At 49.1% G+C, this 17533-nt stretch overlaps 1 protein-coding gene across 2 annotated transcripts in view; it reads right to left on the minus strand.

The window, feature by feature from the left end:
* grin3bb (glutamate receptor, ionotropic, N-methyl-D-aspartate 3Bb) overlaps positions 1–16792 on the minus strand; it is a 71578-nt gene extending 54786 nt beyond the window's left edge. The window contains exons 1-2 of one of the 2 annotated variants that reach the window (XM_078423524.1): positions 16688–16792; positions 14576–15217 (exon numbers count right to left, since the gene is read on the minus strand). In XM_078423524.1, the coding sequence (XP_078279650.1) occupies positions 14576–15004 (429 nt within the window). In that variant the 5' untranslated portion in view covers positions 15005–15217; positions 16688–16792. Of the gene's footprint in view, positions 1–14575; positions 15222–16687 lie in introns of those variants that run through there. The other variant, XM_078423525.1, reaches the window with a different exon arrangement.
* Between the last annotated feature and the right edge of the window lie 741 nt (positions 16793–17533).

The raw sequence follows: 17533 nt of genomic DNA on the forward strand, positions 1-17533 counted from the left end.
GCGGAATGTGGAAAAGACCCTTCAGCCCATCGATGGTCCATGCCAACCATTGATCACCCTAGTTTCAAGATCCAAGACGGCGCCCAAGCCAGGTGACATTCGCATGCTGGTCCCAGAAATGGATCTGGAATCATTTGTTATAACTCTTTTAAACCTCCACTCCAGCAGCAGCATTTCTTACTCTATGATCTGTGTACTGCAGATGGCTTGATTGTAATCATGTATAATCTTTCCGCTGACTGGATAGCATGCAACAAAAAGCTTTTCGCTGTACCTCGGTACACGTAACAATAAACTAACTAAACTAAACAAAATTAAAATCTATCTTACCCCACGTTCTCATTCACATCCCACATACCAGGTGCAATTTACAGAGGCCAATGAACCTATAAACCCCAATTTATTGGGGATGTGAGGGGAAAACCAGAGCACCCGGTTGAATAGAAATTGATGGAATTGATTGAACAATGCAGCATGGAAACAGGCCTTTCTGCCCTCCGAGTCCACGCCAACCATCGATAACTGGTCCATGCTAGTTCTATGTTATCCCACATTCTTATCCACTTCCTACAAACAGCAAGGGAAATTTACAGAGGCCAAATAACCTACAAGCCCATTAGTCTTTGGGATGCATGAGGAAACGGCTTTAGAAGGATGAGAGGGGATCTTATCGAAACATATAAGATTATTAAGGGGTTGGACACGTTAGAGGCAGGAAATATGTTCTCAATGTTGGGGGAGTCCAGAACAAGGGGCCACAGTTTAAGAATAAGGGGTAGGCCATTTAGAACGGAGATGAGGAAAAACTTTTTCAATCAGAGAGTTGTGAATCTGTGGAATTCTCTGCCTCAGAAGGCAGTGGAGGCCAATTCTCTGAATGCATTCAAGAGAGAGCTAGATTAAGCTCTTAAGGATAGCGGAGTCAGGGGATATGGGGAGAAGGCAGGAACGGGGTACTGATTGAGAATGATCAGCCATGATCACATTGAATGGCGGTGCTGGCTCGAAGGGCCGAATGGCCTCCTCCTGCACCTATTGTCTATTGTCTTCCGTCCTTTTCAGGACGGACGATGACAGCGATGTCAACATTTGAAACATGGATGATGGACACAAAAGAAGAAGTTCACCATATACAAAAAAATTGCCATGTCCAAATTGGCTATTGCCTTGCTCCCTACATCAAAATTAAAGGACGTTCTTTTAGGAAGGAGATGAGGAGGAATTTCTTTGATCAGAGGGCGGTGAATCTGTGGAATTCTTTGCCGCCACAAAAGGCTGTGGAGGAGGCAAAGTCAGTGGATATTTTTAAGGCAGAGATAGATAGATTCCTGATTAGAATGGGTGTCAGAGGTTATGGGGAGCAGGCAGGAGAAATGGGGTTGAGAGGGAGGGATAGATCAGCCATAATTGAATGGCAGAGTAGACTTGATGGGCTGAAAGGCCTAATTCTACTCCTATCACTTACGATCTATGTTCAGAATCCATCCTTCTAAACGACTTTGCTATAAAGAGCTTTACAACATCTGACAATCATGAGAAACATTAAACAACCACAAGTCTTGTTTCCTTTTGTGAAAAAAGAGATGAACGAGGAGTAGGATTGGGAGTGAGATGGGGGGTTTGTGCACTTCCATTCCATAGCACCTTTAAAAACGTCTCCGTGGATTGTCACCCTGTCGTGGTGGAGAAGCTTGTGTGGTCCTGAGATCCTGAGAGCGATGCCGTCTGGAGCTACGCTCCTGGTGGGGTCACCCCATGGCGGTACGGTCGAGGGGGAGGTCCCTGACAAAGAGCAATCCAACCAAGACCACAACGGTGGAACAGGCGGACGATGATGGCTGACTTTAGTGGAGCGGATGAAGGCTGCAGCAGAAAAGGGTCCCCGGTCGTCTTGGACTCCACGCCACTGGATCCAGACCCAGGTCTGTCAAGGACCATGTGGTGGCTGTCTGTGCACCTGTCTCCCCACGTTAAACAAAGTCACGCACAGGCGTCCTCCAAGAGAGGACAGTCATACTCGCTTCGAGTGACCGCCGAAGATGACCTTTAAAAAATGTATTTGATCACTGCAGTTGCTTTGTCTAAGCCTTGATGAAACACACAGTTGACTTCCTTCCCCAGAGAATGGTGAGAACGTGGAATTAATTTAAACCACTTCTCGCTGTGGTGAATGGTACAGATACATTTAAGGAGATAAATGATACATGAGGGAGAAGGGGAGGCGGGAGAAGGGAACAGTGAATGCTAACGAATTTAAATAAGAAAGGATGGGGAAGTTCGAGAGGCTTTTGGACAGGCGCCTGTTCCTGTGTTGTACAGTTCTATGTTCGATATTTTATGAGCTTACATTTACAACAAAGATAGACACAAAATGCTGGAGTGACTCAACGGGTCAGGCAGCATCTCTGGGTGGAAGGAATGGGTGATGTTTCGGGTCGAGACCCTTCTTCAGGCCGAGCCTCAGTCTGAAGAAGGGCCTCGACCCGAAACTTCACCCTTTCCTTCTCTCCAGAGATGCTGCCTGACCCGCTCAGTCACTCCAGCATTTTGTGCCATCGTCTATGGGCATAAAATCTGGCATGGACTGGGTTGGCCTTTCTCAGCACTGGACATGCCTCCTTCCATGCCGCCAACCGGACATTTGAGAAGATTTCCCGTGGGGATCTTGATAAATATTGAAGATATTTTGACTCCATGATCACAATATCCTCAATGGGCGGCCACGGTGGCGCAGCGGTAGAGTTGCTGCCTTACAGCGAATGCAGAGCCTGAGACCCGGGTTCGATCCCGACTACCGGCACTGTCTGTACGGAGTTTGTACGTTCTCCCCGTGACCCGCGTGGGTTTTCTCCGAGATCTTCGGTTTCCTCCCACACTCCAAAGACGTACAGGTATGTAGGTTAATTGGCTTGGTGAATGTTAAAAACAAAATTGTCCCTAGTGGGTGTAGGATAGTGTTAATGTGCGGGGATCGCTGGTCGGCGCGGACCCGGTGGGCCGAAGGTCCAGTTTCCGTGCTGTATCTCTAGACTGAACAATTTCACAATAATCACCCCCTCCCCCAAAGATATTTTGTTGCCCATTTATGACGTTGTGGTTTGGACAATATTGTCTGCCTCACGATTAGGACCAATCCTGCCCCCAACCCAACCAGTGCTATTGGCTCCCATTTCCAGTCAAGTCAAGTCAAGTCCAGAACAAGGGGCCACAGTTTAAGAATAAGGGATAGGCCATTTAGAACTGAGATGAGGAAAAACCTTTTTCAGTCAGAGAGTTGTGAATCTGTGGAATTCTCTGCCTCAGAAGGCAGTGGAGGCCAATTCTCTGAATGCATTCAAGAGAGAGCTAGATAGAGCTCTTAAGGATAGCGGAGTCAGGGGGTATGGGGAGAAGGCAGGAACGGGGTACTGATTGAGAATGATCAGCCATGATCACATTGAATGGCGGTGCTGGCTCGAAGGGCCGAATGGCCTCCCTCTGCACCTATTGTCTATTGTCTAAGTCAATTTTATTGCAGGCAACTGAATAATAATTAACATGGGGAACCCAGGCTGATTTTCATCTCTAGTTTTATGGCTAGCACATCTAACAAACCCCCCCATGCACACTGAGGCAGGGTCTTGCATTCATTTATCAGCAGATTTGCAGAGTCAACGTGTGGGCCAAAGAGAATGTTTAGACCAATATAGATAGGACAGCTTGTTGAAGAAGGGTCTCGACACGAAACATCGCCCATTCCTTCTCTCCCGAGATGCTGCCTCGCCCGCTGAGTTACTCCAGCATTTTGTGTCTACCTATGACAGCCTTCTGCTTGCTGTTGGCTAGGGTTAGACATCTTCACAAGAGGCAAATATACTGAACGAGGATCTAATAAAACCTCGCGTTGTGCTGAGCTGGCAGACACCGGGAATGAAATGATCATACGATCAGCCATGAACAATTCTCCACGGTGATTTTAATCTTTGCCGCACCAGTCTCCGAGAGCTTTGCAGAAACCTTCAGAGTTAGAAGTGATCAGTGCTGCACAGAATCAATCAGCATCGCGGTAAACAGGTTTGTTCGTGGCATTGCTGGGGCGGTCGAGAAAAGGTTACAGTCGGCTTCAGTGCTCTCGTAGTTTGCAACTGACTGCCCCGACACGTCTCCAACTGGAAGGTGTTTGTGTTAGAGGGGGACCAAGGTCACAAAGATAGGTGGAACAGCTTGATATACCCACTACTATATCTCTTTGTTCCTCTGACTCTCAGTCTGTCACCTGTTCCTTCTCTCCAGAGTGGGTTGGAGAGGCTAGATGCGGGAAGATTGTTCCCGATGTTGGGGGAGTCCAGAACCAGGGGTCACAGCTTAAGGATAAGGGGGGGGGGGGTCTTTTAGGACCGAGATGAGAAAACATTTCTTTACACAGAGAGTGGTGAGTCTGTGGAATTCTCTGCCACAGAAGGTAGTTGAGGCCAGTTCATTGGCTATATTTAAGAGGGAGTTAGATGTGGCCCTTATGGCTGGAGGGATCCGGGGGTATGGAGAGAAGGCAGGTACGGGATACTGAGCTGGATGATCAGCCATGATCATATTGAATGGCGGTGCAGGCTCGAAGGGCCGAATGGCCTACTCCTGCACCTATTTTCTATGTTTCTATGCTGCCTGACCCGCTGAGTTACTCCAGCTTTTTGTGCCAATCTTATGGTTTCAACCAGCATCTCCCTACCTACACCCCATTAAATGGCAGTTTTGGGGGATATGTTGGCAGCTGTTGGAGTTGGTTTGTGGGCGTCAGGATACAGGAACACAGCAGGAACAGGAAGAAAACAATTGTCTCCTCAAGTTAACGTTAGCATTCTACAAGATCATGGCCGATCTAACCTTCCCATCCATGCAACTTCCCTTTCCCCTCCCTGACCTCTTAAATACTTAGCGTCATGAAGTCATAGAGTGTAGAAACAGGCCCTTCGGCCCAACTTGCCCACACCGGCCAACTTGTCCCAGCTACACTAGTCCCACCTCAGTTTAAGAATAAGGGTAGACCATTTAGAACTGAGATGAGGAAAAACTTTTTCAGTCAGAGTTGTGAATCTGTGGAATTCTCTGCCTCAGAAGGCAGTGGAGGCCAATTCTCTGAATGCATTCAAGGGAGAGCTGGATAGAGCTCTTAAGGATAGCGGAGTCAGGGGGTATGGGGAGAAGGCAGGAACGGGGTACTGATTGAGAATGATCAGCCATGATCACATTGAATGGCGGTGCTGGCTCGAAGGGCTGAATGGCCTCCTCCTGCACCTATTGTCTATTGTCTATTGTCTACCCGCATTTGGTCCATATCCCTCTAAACGTCCTATCCATGTCCCTGTCTAACTGTTTCTTAAATGTTGGAATAGTCCCAGCCTCAACTACCTCCTCTGGCAGCTCGTTCCATACACCCACCACCCTCTGTGTGAAAAAGTTACCCCTCAGATTCCTGTTACATTTTTTCCCCTTCACCTTAGGCTTAAACCTATACCCACTGGCCCTCGATTCACCTACATGCTGCAAGAGACTCCGAGTTTGTAGTACTTTGTAGATTAAATTCTATCAATCTGCACCTCAGATGTATTCACTGAGTCTGTGATATAAAACTTTGATATAAAACTTAAAAAAACCACGATCCTCAGAGAACAACATTCCTCCTCAACTTCACCTGAAATGAACACCCCCTTATTCTTTCCCCTATTCCTCCTGTTTCCTAGTAACCTCATAGGAGAAAACATTCTCTCAGCACCTCCATCAATGCCTCTTAGAAACACATACAGTTCAATAAGATCACCTCCCACTCTTCCCAACACCATTGAATGTAATCCCAACTTGCTTAAATCATCGAAGGTATTTATTCACGAAGTGCTGGAGTAACTCAGCAGGTCGGGCAGCATCTCGGGAGAGAAGGAATGAGTGACGTTTCGGGTCGAGACCCTTCTTCAGACTGATGAAGGGTCTCGCCCCCGAAACGTCACCCATTCCTTCTCTCCCGAGATGCTGCCCGACCTGCTGAGTTACTCCAGCACTTTGTGAATAAATACCTTCGATTTGTACCAGCATCTGCAGTTATTTTCTTATACTACTTGTTGCTTAAGTCATCCCCTTCTTTCCAGGAGCCAAGCTAGTGAACTTTTCTGCACCATATCCAATACTTTCCTAAATATGGAGACCAAAACTGGGCAGTACACTAAATTCAGTCACATTGGAGATTCAAGAGTTCCCTACTTTCACACTCTATACGCCTTGCAATGAAAGACAACATTCTGAGACTCAAAGTGCTGGAGTAACTCAGCAGGTCAGTCAGGCAGCATCAGAAAGATGACATTCCACTAGCCTTCCGAATAAGACACTAACGCTGAATGCTAACTCTCTGAGTTTCGGGAACTAGGACCTTCAAGATCCCTCCGTACCACAACATTTTAGTGTCACTCCAGTTGAATAATAATTTCAATCTTTCTCCCAAAAATGTTTTCTCCAAAAATGTTTTCCACATTATGCTCCATTCGCCAATTTCTGGTGTACTCGGGCTAACTCTATCCCTTTGCAGGCTTTGTGTGTCCTTTTGCAACTTGCTAACTCACCCTATCTTTGTAACATCAGCAGCTTTGGCCAGAGTGCTGAGAGCCCCCTCATTCAAGTCTTTAATAGAGATGGTAAACAGTTGAGGGCCCAACACTGACCCATAGCGCATTCCACTAGTATCGATTGCCAATATGACCATGAGCCATTTATCCCAACTCTTTGTCTTCCGTTAGGTATGGCACGGTGGCGCGGCGGTAGAGTTGCTGCCTTACAAGCGCTTACAGTGCCAGAGACCCGGAGTCGATCCTGACTACGGGTGCCATCTGTGTATGGAGTTTGTACGTACTCTTGGTGACTTGCATGGGTTTTCACCAAGAACTTCGGTTTCCTCCTACACTCCAAAGACGTACAGGTTTGTAGGTTAATTGGCCTAGTGTAAATGTAAAAATTGTCCCTGGTGTAGGACGGTGTTAATGTGCAGGTCTATGTTGACTCGGTGGGCCAAAGGGCCTGTTCTCTATCACTGTATCGCTAAAACTAAAATTAAAACTAAAAAATAAGGTAGCTACTCCCTTATCCATGCCAAGATATTATCTCCATTTGATATTAACTTGCACAGTACCCTGTATATGGCACGTTGTTAAATGCTTTTTAGAGATTTAAATAAGTTATATCTACTGATTTCCCTTTACCCAACCTGTTAGTTACATCCTCAAGTGCTTGAGCAAAATTGTTAATCATGATTCCTTTTTCATTAAACTAAGTTAACTTCCCATGATTGTGCTGTGATTTTCTAAATATCCTTCCATTACCTCCTTCATAATGCATTGCGGCATTTCCTGAATGACAGACGATGGCCTATAATTGTTTACTATTTCTATTTCTTGGGAGTGTCCATTTAAGGTTTTGCCAAATGCCTGGGACCTTCTTGAGTCATAGCGTCATACAGTGCGGCAACAGGCCCTTTGGACCAACTTGCCCACACCGACCACATACCCCATCTACACGAGTCCCACTTGCTTGCGTTTGGCCCATATTCCTCTGTCCTATCCATGTACTTGTCCAAATGCTTTTTAAATGTTGTGAAAGTACCTAACTCCAACTACTTGGGGAGAAGGCAGGAGAATGGGGTTGAGAGGGAAAGATAGATCAGCCATGATTGAATGGTGGAGTAGACTTGATGGGCTGAATGGCCTAATTCTGCTGGTATAACTTATGAACATATGGACCTCCTCCTGCAGCTCATTCCACATACCTACCACCCTTTGTGTAAAAAAAGCTGCCCCCTCACAAAATGAGGGAATTTTCATAGGTAACAACTAACATATTCGGGGAAATATTTGATTTTAAGAAGTGCACTGCTAGAACCCAGATTGGGAGATTAATGATGTTCATGCTCTACAGAACAGGAGCGTATAATATCCTACGATGCATCTCAATTGAATTGTACTTAAAAATAACGTCTAATTGAGCACCGCACGATGTGATTGCACTGTGAGTTATAGTTCTGCTCAGTTCTACACAACTGCAATGATGACACTATCTGGCATTTCCCCAGGACTGCACCAGGAACCAAGCCAAAGGGCATTTTAGTAATTAGTATGTGAAATACTGAAGTATAAAGCCTCTAAACTAAACACACCAGCATTTATCATTCACACTGCCTCTTGTTATTGTTGCAATATTTTATCGCCTAAAATAAATCCAGTTAGTTCCACTTGGTACCAATTAGACTGATTACTACTTGGTTAATTAAACCAGACCAGTGACACCTCTTGACCAGTGACACTACCCGTTTAATCAAAAGTTATCTGTTCGAGCGTTCAAAGCTCTTAACTAAATTTCATGCAGCCAGAGATTGGAGGAAGGCATAATAATGAGTTGGGATTCCCTCTCCTAATATAGGGTCTCCTGCTGGAAAATTAACAATTTTGGGAAGTTTATTTTCTTAGTTTCGTTTGGAGATACAATGCAGAATCAGGTTCTTCAGCCCATTGGGTCCGTGCCGACCAGCGATCCCCGTACACTAACATCATCCTACACACACTAGGGACAACTCACAACTATACCAAGCCAATTAACCTACAAACCTGTACGTCTTTGGAGTGAGGGAAGATGTCGAGGATCTCGGGGAGACCAGGAGAACGTACAATCCCCGTACAGACTAGCACCCATAATCAGGATCGAACCCAGGTCTCTGGCGCTGTAAGGCAGTAGCTCTACCGTTGCGCCCTGTGGAGGATGTGGCTTATCTATAATATTCCCCAGTGATAAATCTACACACTCACACTCTGGACGAGGAAGCCAGAGAAACAAGAGAACAAATATTGTCTCTCAGGCTGTGGGAGGCTTCCCCGGGAGACCAAAGGCTGTCGGGCGAGGGGAGGGGTGTGGCGTCCAAGGAAGGCGATGGCTGGAGCCTGGGGCTTGTCTGGAACGGGCACCACACATAACAACAAGAGTTTGCACATTGGAAAGTTCAGTTTTGTTTATTGGCACGTGTAGCAACTTACAGTGTACAGATACACGATAAGAAAATAACGTTTAGTGCAAGGTAAAGCCAGCAGAGTCCAATCAAGGATAGTCCGAGGGTCACCAATGAGGTAGATAGTAGTTCAGGACTGCTCTCTGGTTGTGGTAGGATGATTCAGTGGCCTTGAGAACAGCTGGGAAGAAACTGTCCCCGAATCTGGAGGTGTGCGTTTTCACACCTCTGTACCTTTTGCCTGTTGGGAGAGGGGAGAAGAGGGAGTGTCCAGGGTGTGACGTCTTTGATTATGCTGCTGGCCTTGCCGAGGCAGCATGAGCTCTAAATTGAGTCAACGGAAGGGAGGTTGGTTTGTGCGATAGTCTGGGCTGCGTCCACAATTCACTGCAATTTCTTGCGGTCTTGGATGGAGGTGTTCCCAAACCGAGCTGTGATGCATCCTGATAAAATGCTTTCTATGGCGCATCTGCAGAAGTTGGTGAGAGTTGTAGGGGGCATGCTCGTCCCAGAGGACTCAGCCTTCTAAGGAAGTTGAGACATTGGGAAGTAGAGAAGTAAACAGGGCCGAAACATGGAACCTATTGCATGTGGGCCCAGTAGACTATTCCTGTATTTATTCACAAAATGCTGGAGTAACTCAGCGGGTCAGGCAGCATCTCGGGAGAGAAGGAATGGGTGACGTTTCGGGTCGAGACCCTTCTTCAGACTGAAGAAGGAATGGGTGATGTTTCGGGTCGAGACTCTTCTTCAGACTGAAGAAGGGTCTCGACCCGAAACGTCACCCATTCCTTCTCTTCCGAGATGCTGCCTGGCCTGCTGAGTTACTCCAGCATTTTGTGAATAAATACCTTCGATTTGTACCAGCATCTGCAGTTATCTTCTTAGACTATTCCTGTACACTTGCTAATCGGGGATCAGGGGTATGGCAATACTCTACTGGACTGCTCGTAAGAAAAAAATAATTTCACTGTGTTAGCACTTCACACTTGTGACAATAAAAGTACCATTGAACCATTGGGATGTGGCCTCCTGGCATTTTCATTTCAGGACATGGGTCATTTCTAAAGATGGATGCAAAGTGTTGGAGGGATGCAGCCTGACCCGCTGAGTTTGTGTCTACCTTTGGTATAAACCAGCATCTGCAGTTCCTTCTTCCTACACGGGTCATTTCAGGTGCCCCTGAAGATGATGGTGAGCTTTTTAAAAAGCGGCCAGTGGTTGTTTTGTAGCAGGTAGACACAAAATGCTGGAGTAACTCAGCGGGCCAGGCAGCATCTCGGGAGAGAAGGGATGGATGACGTTTCGGGTCGAGACCCTTCTTCAGACTGATGTCAGGGGAGGGGGCGGGACAAAGCCTGATAAGGGTCTTGACCCGAAACGTCACCTATTCCTTCTCTCCCGAGATGCTGCCTGACCCGCTGAGTTACTCCAGCATTTTGTGTCTACCTTCGATTTTAACCGGCATCTGCAGTTTTTTTCCTCCACATGGCGTGTTCTATAGCGTTCCACACCTGTGCCCCTTCTCGGTGGGAAAGTGGCCACAGGGAATCTTGTGGCAGCTGCATGTTTGCAGCTTGTATTTCTGCTCAGTGAAGGCGATGTCAGTGTTGACTGGGGATGCCAATGGTTCAATGGTGCTTTATATGCCAAGGTATAAAGCACCCCTTTGACGTTTGCAGGAGATTGACTATCACTTTTCTTCAGGTCTACAGAGTGATTATTCTTCACTTGAAGCCCATTTAATCAACACCTCCAGCGCAACCATCAGAACCATAAATTCATGTTCGTAAGGGATAGGAGCAGAGTTAGGCTGTTCGGCCCATCAAGTCTACTGCATCATTCAATCATGGCTGATCTATCTCTCCCTCTTAACCCCATTCTCCCGCCTTCTCACCATAACCCCTGACACCCGCACTAATCAAGAATCTATCTATTTCTGCCTTTAAAATATCCACTGACTTGGCCTCCACAGCCTTCTGTGGCAAAGAATTCCACAGATTCACCACCCTCTGACTAAAGAAGAACCAAGGGAGCAAAGCTAGCGTAGTAAGGGACTGCAGATGCTGGTATATACCGAATATCAACACTAAGTTCTGGAGCAACTCAGCAGGTCAGGCAGCATCTCTGGAGAAAAGGTTTCTACATGGCTGATCATTCTCAAACAGTACCCCGTTCCTGCCTTCTCCCCATACCCCCTGACTCCGCTATCCTTAAGAGCTCTATCCAGCTCTCTCTTGAATGCATTCAGAGAATTGGCCTCCACTGCCTTCTGAGGCAGAGAATTCCACAGATTTACAACTCTCTGACTGAAAATATTTTTCCTCATCTCCGTCGTTCTAAATGGCCTACCCCTTATTCTTAAACTGTGGCCCCTAGTTCTGGACTCCCCCAACATTGGGAACATGTTTCCTGCCTCTAACGTGTCCAACCCCTTAATAATCTTATTTGTTTCGATAAGATCCCCTCTCATCCTTCTAAATTCCAGTGTATACAAACCTAGCCGCTCCAGTCTTTCAACATATGACAGTCCCGCCATTCCGGGCACACCAGGCAGTGCATTTACCCACAGAACCTGGACAAGGGAGATGCTGGCTTTTAAATATATAGTCAAAGTTGTTTGCTGCAGAAATATTAGACAATGGTAAAGAAAGATCTCTCTCTCTTCACAGTCGAGTGCAGCCAACTGCAACAGGGCATTTTGGGTGGCAAGGAAGATGCATATGATTGAGGTCCCTCTCTCACTCTCTCTCTCCCGTACACTCTCTCACGCGCACACACACTCTCTCTCACTCTCTCTCTCTCTCACACTCACGCACACACACACTCTCTCTCACTCTCTCTATCACACACTCACGCACACACACACTCTCTCTCCCTCTCTCTCTCTCACACACTCATGCACACACACACTCTCTCTCACACACTATCTCACGTGCACACACTCTCTCTCACACTCTCTCTCTCACGCTCACACTCTTAGGCACACAATCTCTCATGCACAAACACACACTCTCTCTCTCTCGCACACTCTTTCACGCACACACTCCAATGCACACAATCTCTCATGCACAAACACATTCTCTCACACACTCTCTCACGCACACACTCTCTCTCACACTCTCTCATGCACAAACACACTCTCCCATGCACACACACACACTCTCTCTTACACACACTCACACGCACACTTTCAAGCACGCACCCTCTCTAACACAAAAACATATGCACTCACTCTAACACACACTCTCTCTCTCTCTCTCACATACACACCCACCCTAACACACGCACACACTTTCTCACACACACACGCACTCACTCTAACACACACTCACCCTAACACACACTCGCTAACACACACACTCACCCCGACACACACCCACTCTCTCTCACTCTCTCACACACACTTCCTAACACTCTGTCTCTCTGGGTAAGAGTGTTTCAGTGATATACCGTATGCCCCGTTGTTGGGGGGCATTAATCTAAACTCCACTCTCCCGATTGAAGGTTCCAGTCCAGGTTTGTGAGGAGCATTCCCCCACACACAAACGCTCATTCCAGCCGTATCCCCGTGAAGTGTCTCCACTCATTACTCCGGTTACGAATGAAATCAGCAGGAATCAGCTGGCTAAACGCCGAGGGTGAACCATTTTATTGTTCAAAGGACATGTATCTAAAATCCAATTACATCTCCAACGCTCAGGTAAAAGTAACAACCAGAGAAACGCTCATTTTAACAGATATTACTGCACATCCACCACTGACAGTCGCCGGGATAATCTATCATGCCACGCAATATAGACGGCTCCATTTACAGAAAACGAACGTTCATTCAATGTTGATTATAATCTAGCGGAACTCAAACTGATTCATTGTAAACCTGTGGATAGAATTGCATTTTCTCGTCGTCTTCAGTGGGGAGTTCAGACGCAGACACAAGATGCTGGAATTTTGAACAAAGACACAGAGTGGTGGAGGAACTCAGCGGGTCAGGCAGCATCTGTGGAGGGAATGGACCGGCGGCGTGTCGGGTCGGATCGGGTGTTGAAGAAGGGTCTGGATCTATTCCCTCCACAGATGCTACCTGATCGACCTAGACGTGCAAGTACCAACACTAACTGAAGACAGACACTCAAGATGCAGGAGTAACTCAACGGGTCAGGCAGCATCTGTGGAGAAAAGGAATGGGTGATGTTTCGGGTCGAGACCCTTGAAGAAGGGGCTCGACCCATCCCTTCTCTCCAGAGATTTCCCGCTGAGTCACTCCAGCATTTTGTGTCTGTCTATCTTCGGTTTAAACCAACATGTGCGGTTCCTTCCTACCAATATTAACTGCTCGCTGTTCCATTTTGTCCAGCGGAGATCTTCTGGAAAGTTTTGACTTGAACTCAGCGACCTCTAAAGTGCAGGGAAACCTCTAAAGTGTGACAACTCTCCATATGTGCAGAACACTAATCTGTTCTCTGTCCCCTTGATTCACACTGAAGGCACCGTTTTAACTAGTAGCCGGTAGACGGGGTGTGTAGAAGGCGGCCGTGGACGAGATTGAACTCTTAACACTTAAACGGAGTTATGATAACGGTGATAACTCGCAGGAAAATTGGGGAGAGAGCGGGGTGGTGGGTGGGGGGTTAGACTTAGACTGCTCATGCACAGTGCTAGTACCGACTCGACGGGCCGAATAGCCACCCTTCTGTAACCCCTCTGTGATTCTGCAACTCCATTATCCCTCCACCACCCCCACCAACCCCCACCCCCGGCTCCACGACCTTAAACCCATACAGGCGCCCGGGTGGCACTTCTGAACACAGATCATGGTGTGTCTGGAACTATTCCCCTTGCTCCAGAGATGCTGCCTGACCCGATGAGTTTCTCCAGCATTTTGCGTCTGTCTCTATTGCAACTTGAGCGTTCGCCAGTTCACAAGTGATAAGATCACTGGAATCTAGATCACTGGAATATATACTGGAATTTAGAAGGATGAGAGGGGATCTTATCGAAACGTATAAGATTATTAAGGGGTTGGACACGTTAGAGGCAGGAAACATGTTCCCAATGTTGGGGGAATCCAGAACCAGGGGAACAGTTTAAGAATAAGGGGTAGGCCATTTAGAACTGAGGCGAGGAAAAACTTTTTCAGTCAGAGAGTTGTGAATCTGTGGAATTCTCTGCCTCAGAAGGCAGTGGAGGCCAATTATCTGAATGCATTCAAGAGAGAGCTGGATAGAGCTCTTAAGGATAGCGGAGTCAGGGGGTATGGGGAGAAGGCAGGAACGGGGTACTGATTGAGAACGATCAGCCATGATCAGATTGAATGGCGGTGCTGGCTCGAAGGGCCGAATGGCCTCCTCCTGCACCTATTGTCTATTGTCTATAGATCAGAATGAGGCCATTCGGCCCATCGATTCTACTCCGCCATTCAATCGTGGCTGATCCTATCTCCCCAACCCCCATTCTCCTGCCTTCTCGCCCACGACCTCGGACACCCAGAGCGTTTGGACGCAAAAGTGAAGGAGCGGCGGCCCTTGGTGAATTGGGGAGTTGGTAGTTGGGCAAGTCGCCTACCTGTGTCCTCAGCCCCTCTCCCTGCTCCACGATGCTGACGATAGGGATCTCCAGGAACGACGACAGCAGGTCCAGCTGGGCGAGTTGCTCCGTGGACTGCGGAAAGGCGAGCACGGCCGCCACTCCCCGGACCACGATGGACTGGCAGATGAACTGTAGCAGGGACTGGGGGTCGGGGGTCCACGCCTGGCCGCCCACCATCTCCAGGCTCAGGTTGTAGGGCAGCAGGTTGCGTCTGAGAGCAGAGTCTGCCGCTTCCAGCAGCGCCTGTTGTAGCTCGACTGCCCGGGGCGCAGGTAGCAACGTGCCCAGACGCACCGTGTGTCCAACACGGCTCAGGACGTGGCATGGCTCGGGGTGAGGCTGGCACACGCTCAGCAAGGTGTGGAGCATCCCGAGCAAAGGCCAGAGCCGCTCCCGCCTCCCCATGCCCGCTCGCAGAGGGGGGTCTCACAGCGGCAGGAGCCGGTGGTCTCCCGGTCACTCCTGGACGCGCCCTGGGGCTGACATTGGCCGAGGGTCCCTGGTCCTTGGTTCCTGGACCCTGGTCCCTGGACCCTGGTCCTCTGTCCCTGGTCCTCTGTCCCTGGTCCCCGCTCCTCGCTCCGCTGTAAACTTCTGCACCACTCACTGCCTGCTGGTCTGGAGAGGAATGGGGCAGAGCGGAGCGGAGAGGGAGGGAGGGAGGGAGAGGGAGGGAGAGGGAGAGAGTGGGAGAGAGAGAGAGAGAGAGAGAGAGAGAGAGAGAGATGGAGAGATGGAGAGATGGAGAGAGAGAAAAGCAGAGAGAGAGAGAGAGAGAGAGAGAGAGAGAGAGAGAGAGAGAGAGAGAGAGAGAGAGAGAGAGAGAGAGAGAGAGAGAGAGAGAGAGAGAGAGAGAGAGAGAGAGAGAGAGAGAGAGAGAGAGAGAGATGTGGAGAGGAGGGATAGAGGGAGAGATAGAGAGGGAGAGAGATGGGTAGATAGGGAGAAATGGAGAGGGAGAGAGAGAGAGAGAGAGAGAGAGAGAGAGAGAGAGAGAGAGAGAGAGAGAGAGAGAGAGAGAGAGAGAGAGAGAGAGAGAGAGAGAGAGAGAGAGAGAGAGAGAGAGAGAGAGAGAGAGAGAGAGAGAGAGAGAGAGAGAGAGAGAGAGAGAGGGGATAAATAGATAGAGAGATAACAAGAAGAGAAAACCACGAGAATTTTTTTGTTGTAAAAATGAACTAAGACGTTACAATTTGAATTGGTTGAAATAATTGAAGTGTGAGACGGGGTGGGACTGCTGCGGAGGTAGAAGGCAGGGGGGAGGGCAGGGGGAGAGGAGAGAGGGAGAGAGAGGGCAGGGGGAGAGGGGAGGGGGAGAGGGCAGAGGAGAGGGCAGAGGAGAGGGCAGGGGGGGAGGGCAGGGGGAGAGGGAGGGGGGAGAGGGCGGGGGGGGGGGCGGGGGAGAGGGCGGGGGGAGAGGGCGGGGGAGAGGGCAGGGGGAGAGGGAGGGGGGAGAGGGCAGGGGGAGAGGGGAGGGGGAGAGGGCAGGGGGAGAGGGAGGGGGGAGAGGGCAGGGGGAGAGGGCAGAGGGAGTCTTGGCGAGGATGTGGGAGAGTCTCCGTGAGGAAGTGCCGGACGGACTCCAGCGGCCGCCCTCGTTTCTGTTAACGAAGCCAATTAACCCACGAACCTCAAGAGATGCACCAAATGCTGGAGTAACTCAGCGGGTCAGGCAGCATCTCTGGAGAGAAGGAATGGGTGACGTTTCGGGTCGAGACCCTTCTTCAGACTGAGTTACTCCAGCATGGTGTGTCTATCCTCGGTGTAAATCAGCATCTGCAGTTCCCTCCCACAAACCTGTGTGGCGGGAAACCGGAGCACCCGGAGAAAACCCACGCGGGTCACGGGGAGAACGTACAAACTCCGTACAGACAACGCCCGCAGTCGGGATCGAACCCGGGTCTCCGGCGCGGCGAGGCGGTGAGCTGTGGGCTCTGCCGGTGAGGTTAGGGTTAGGATAGAGAGACGGAGGTCCCGCGGTGAGGGGGGGAAAGGCCGTTCAGGTGTAAACCTCGGGGTCCACTCCCACTCCCACTCCCACTCCCACGCTGCCAGCCGGGGAACGCTGATACATACAAACAAACCCACATGTTCACGCCTACACCGCCCATTCTTTGGTCCAGTTTCTGGTCTTCTTTATTGGATCCTGCGGCAATTGTCTGGATAATTCCCTGGACTGTGTATAATCCTCCCTCAACCTATTCTGTGGCCAGAACACAGAGTGCTGGAGTAACTCAGCGGGCCAGGCAGCATCTGTGGAAGGGTGTGTAGAAAGGAACTGCAGGTAGGTGCTGGTCTTCCTGAAGGCAGACTCAAAGCGCTGCCCACCTAACCCTCCCACCGATCTCCCCCCCCGTGACTGGGAGTGTGGGTCCCACACGGGCCTCGCCAGGTCGCTCAGAACCTGGTGGGAGAGGTTTTTTTTAAAATCAAAAATATTTATTCAAATATTAAAAATATATACAATACAATAAAACCAAAACAGAACCCACCACCAGAATACTATATAAACAAATATACCAATTGAAACTATTATACAATTATATTACAATCCCCATCCAGGATACATCCAATCCCCCCGCGGTGCCCAGCGGTCCCGGAAACCCCCCAGGGTGCCCGTGGACAGCGTGCGGTCCCTCTCCAACACCACCCGGGCGCGGACGTAACCTCAGGGGTAGATAGGCAGCTGGCTCGGGCAGAGCCCTCATCCGCCTGGCGCCGTGAGTCGCGGATGGCCAGTTTGGCCAGGCCCAGGAGCAACCCAACAAGGATATCTTTGGCCCCTCTACCCTCTCCCCTACGCACAGGGTGTCCAAAGATGAGGATGGTGGGTGAAAAGTGCAGCCAAAAAGCAAGGAGCAGCCCCTTTAGATATTGGAACAGGGGGCTGCAACCTCACACACTCCATGTACACGTGGTACACAGACTCTTCCA

The sequence above is a fragment of the Rhinoraja longicauda genome, chromosome 28, assembly GCF_053455715.1.
Source record: "Rhinoraja longicauda isolate Sanriku21f chromosome 28, sRhiLon1.1, whole genome shotgun sequence".
NCBI lineage: Eukaryota > Metazoa > Chordata > Chondrichthyes > Rajiformes > Arhynchobatidae > Rhinoraja > Rhinoraja longicauda.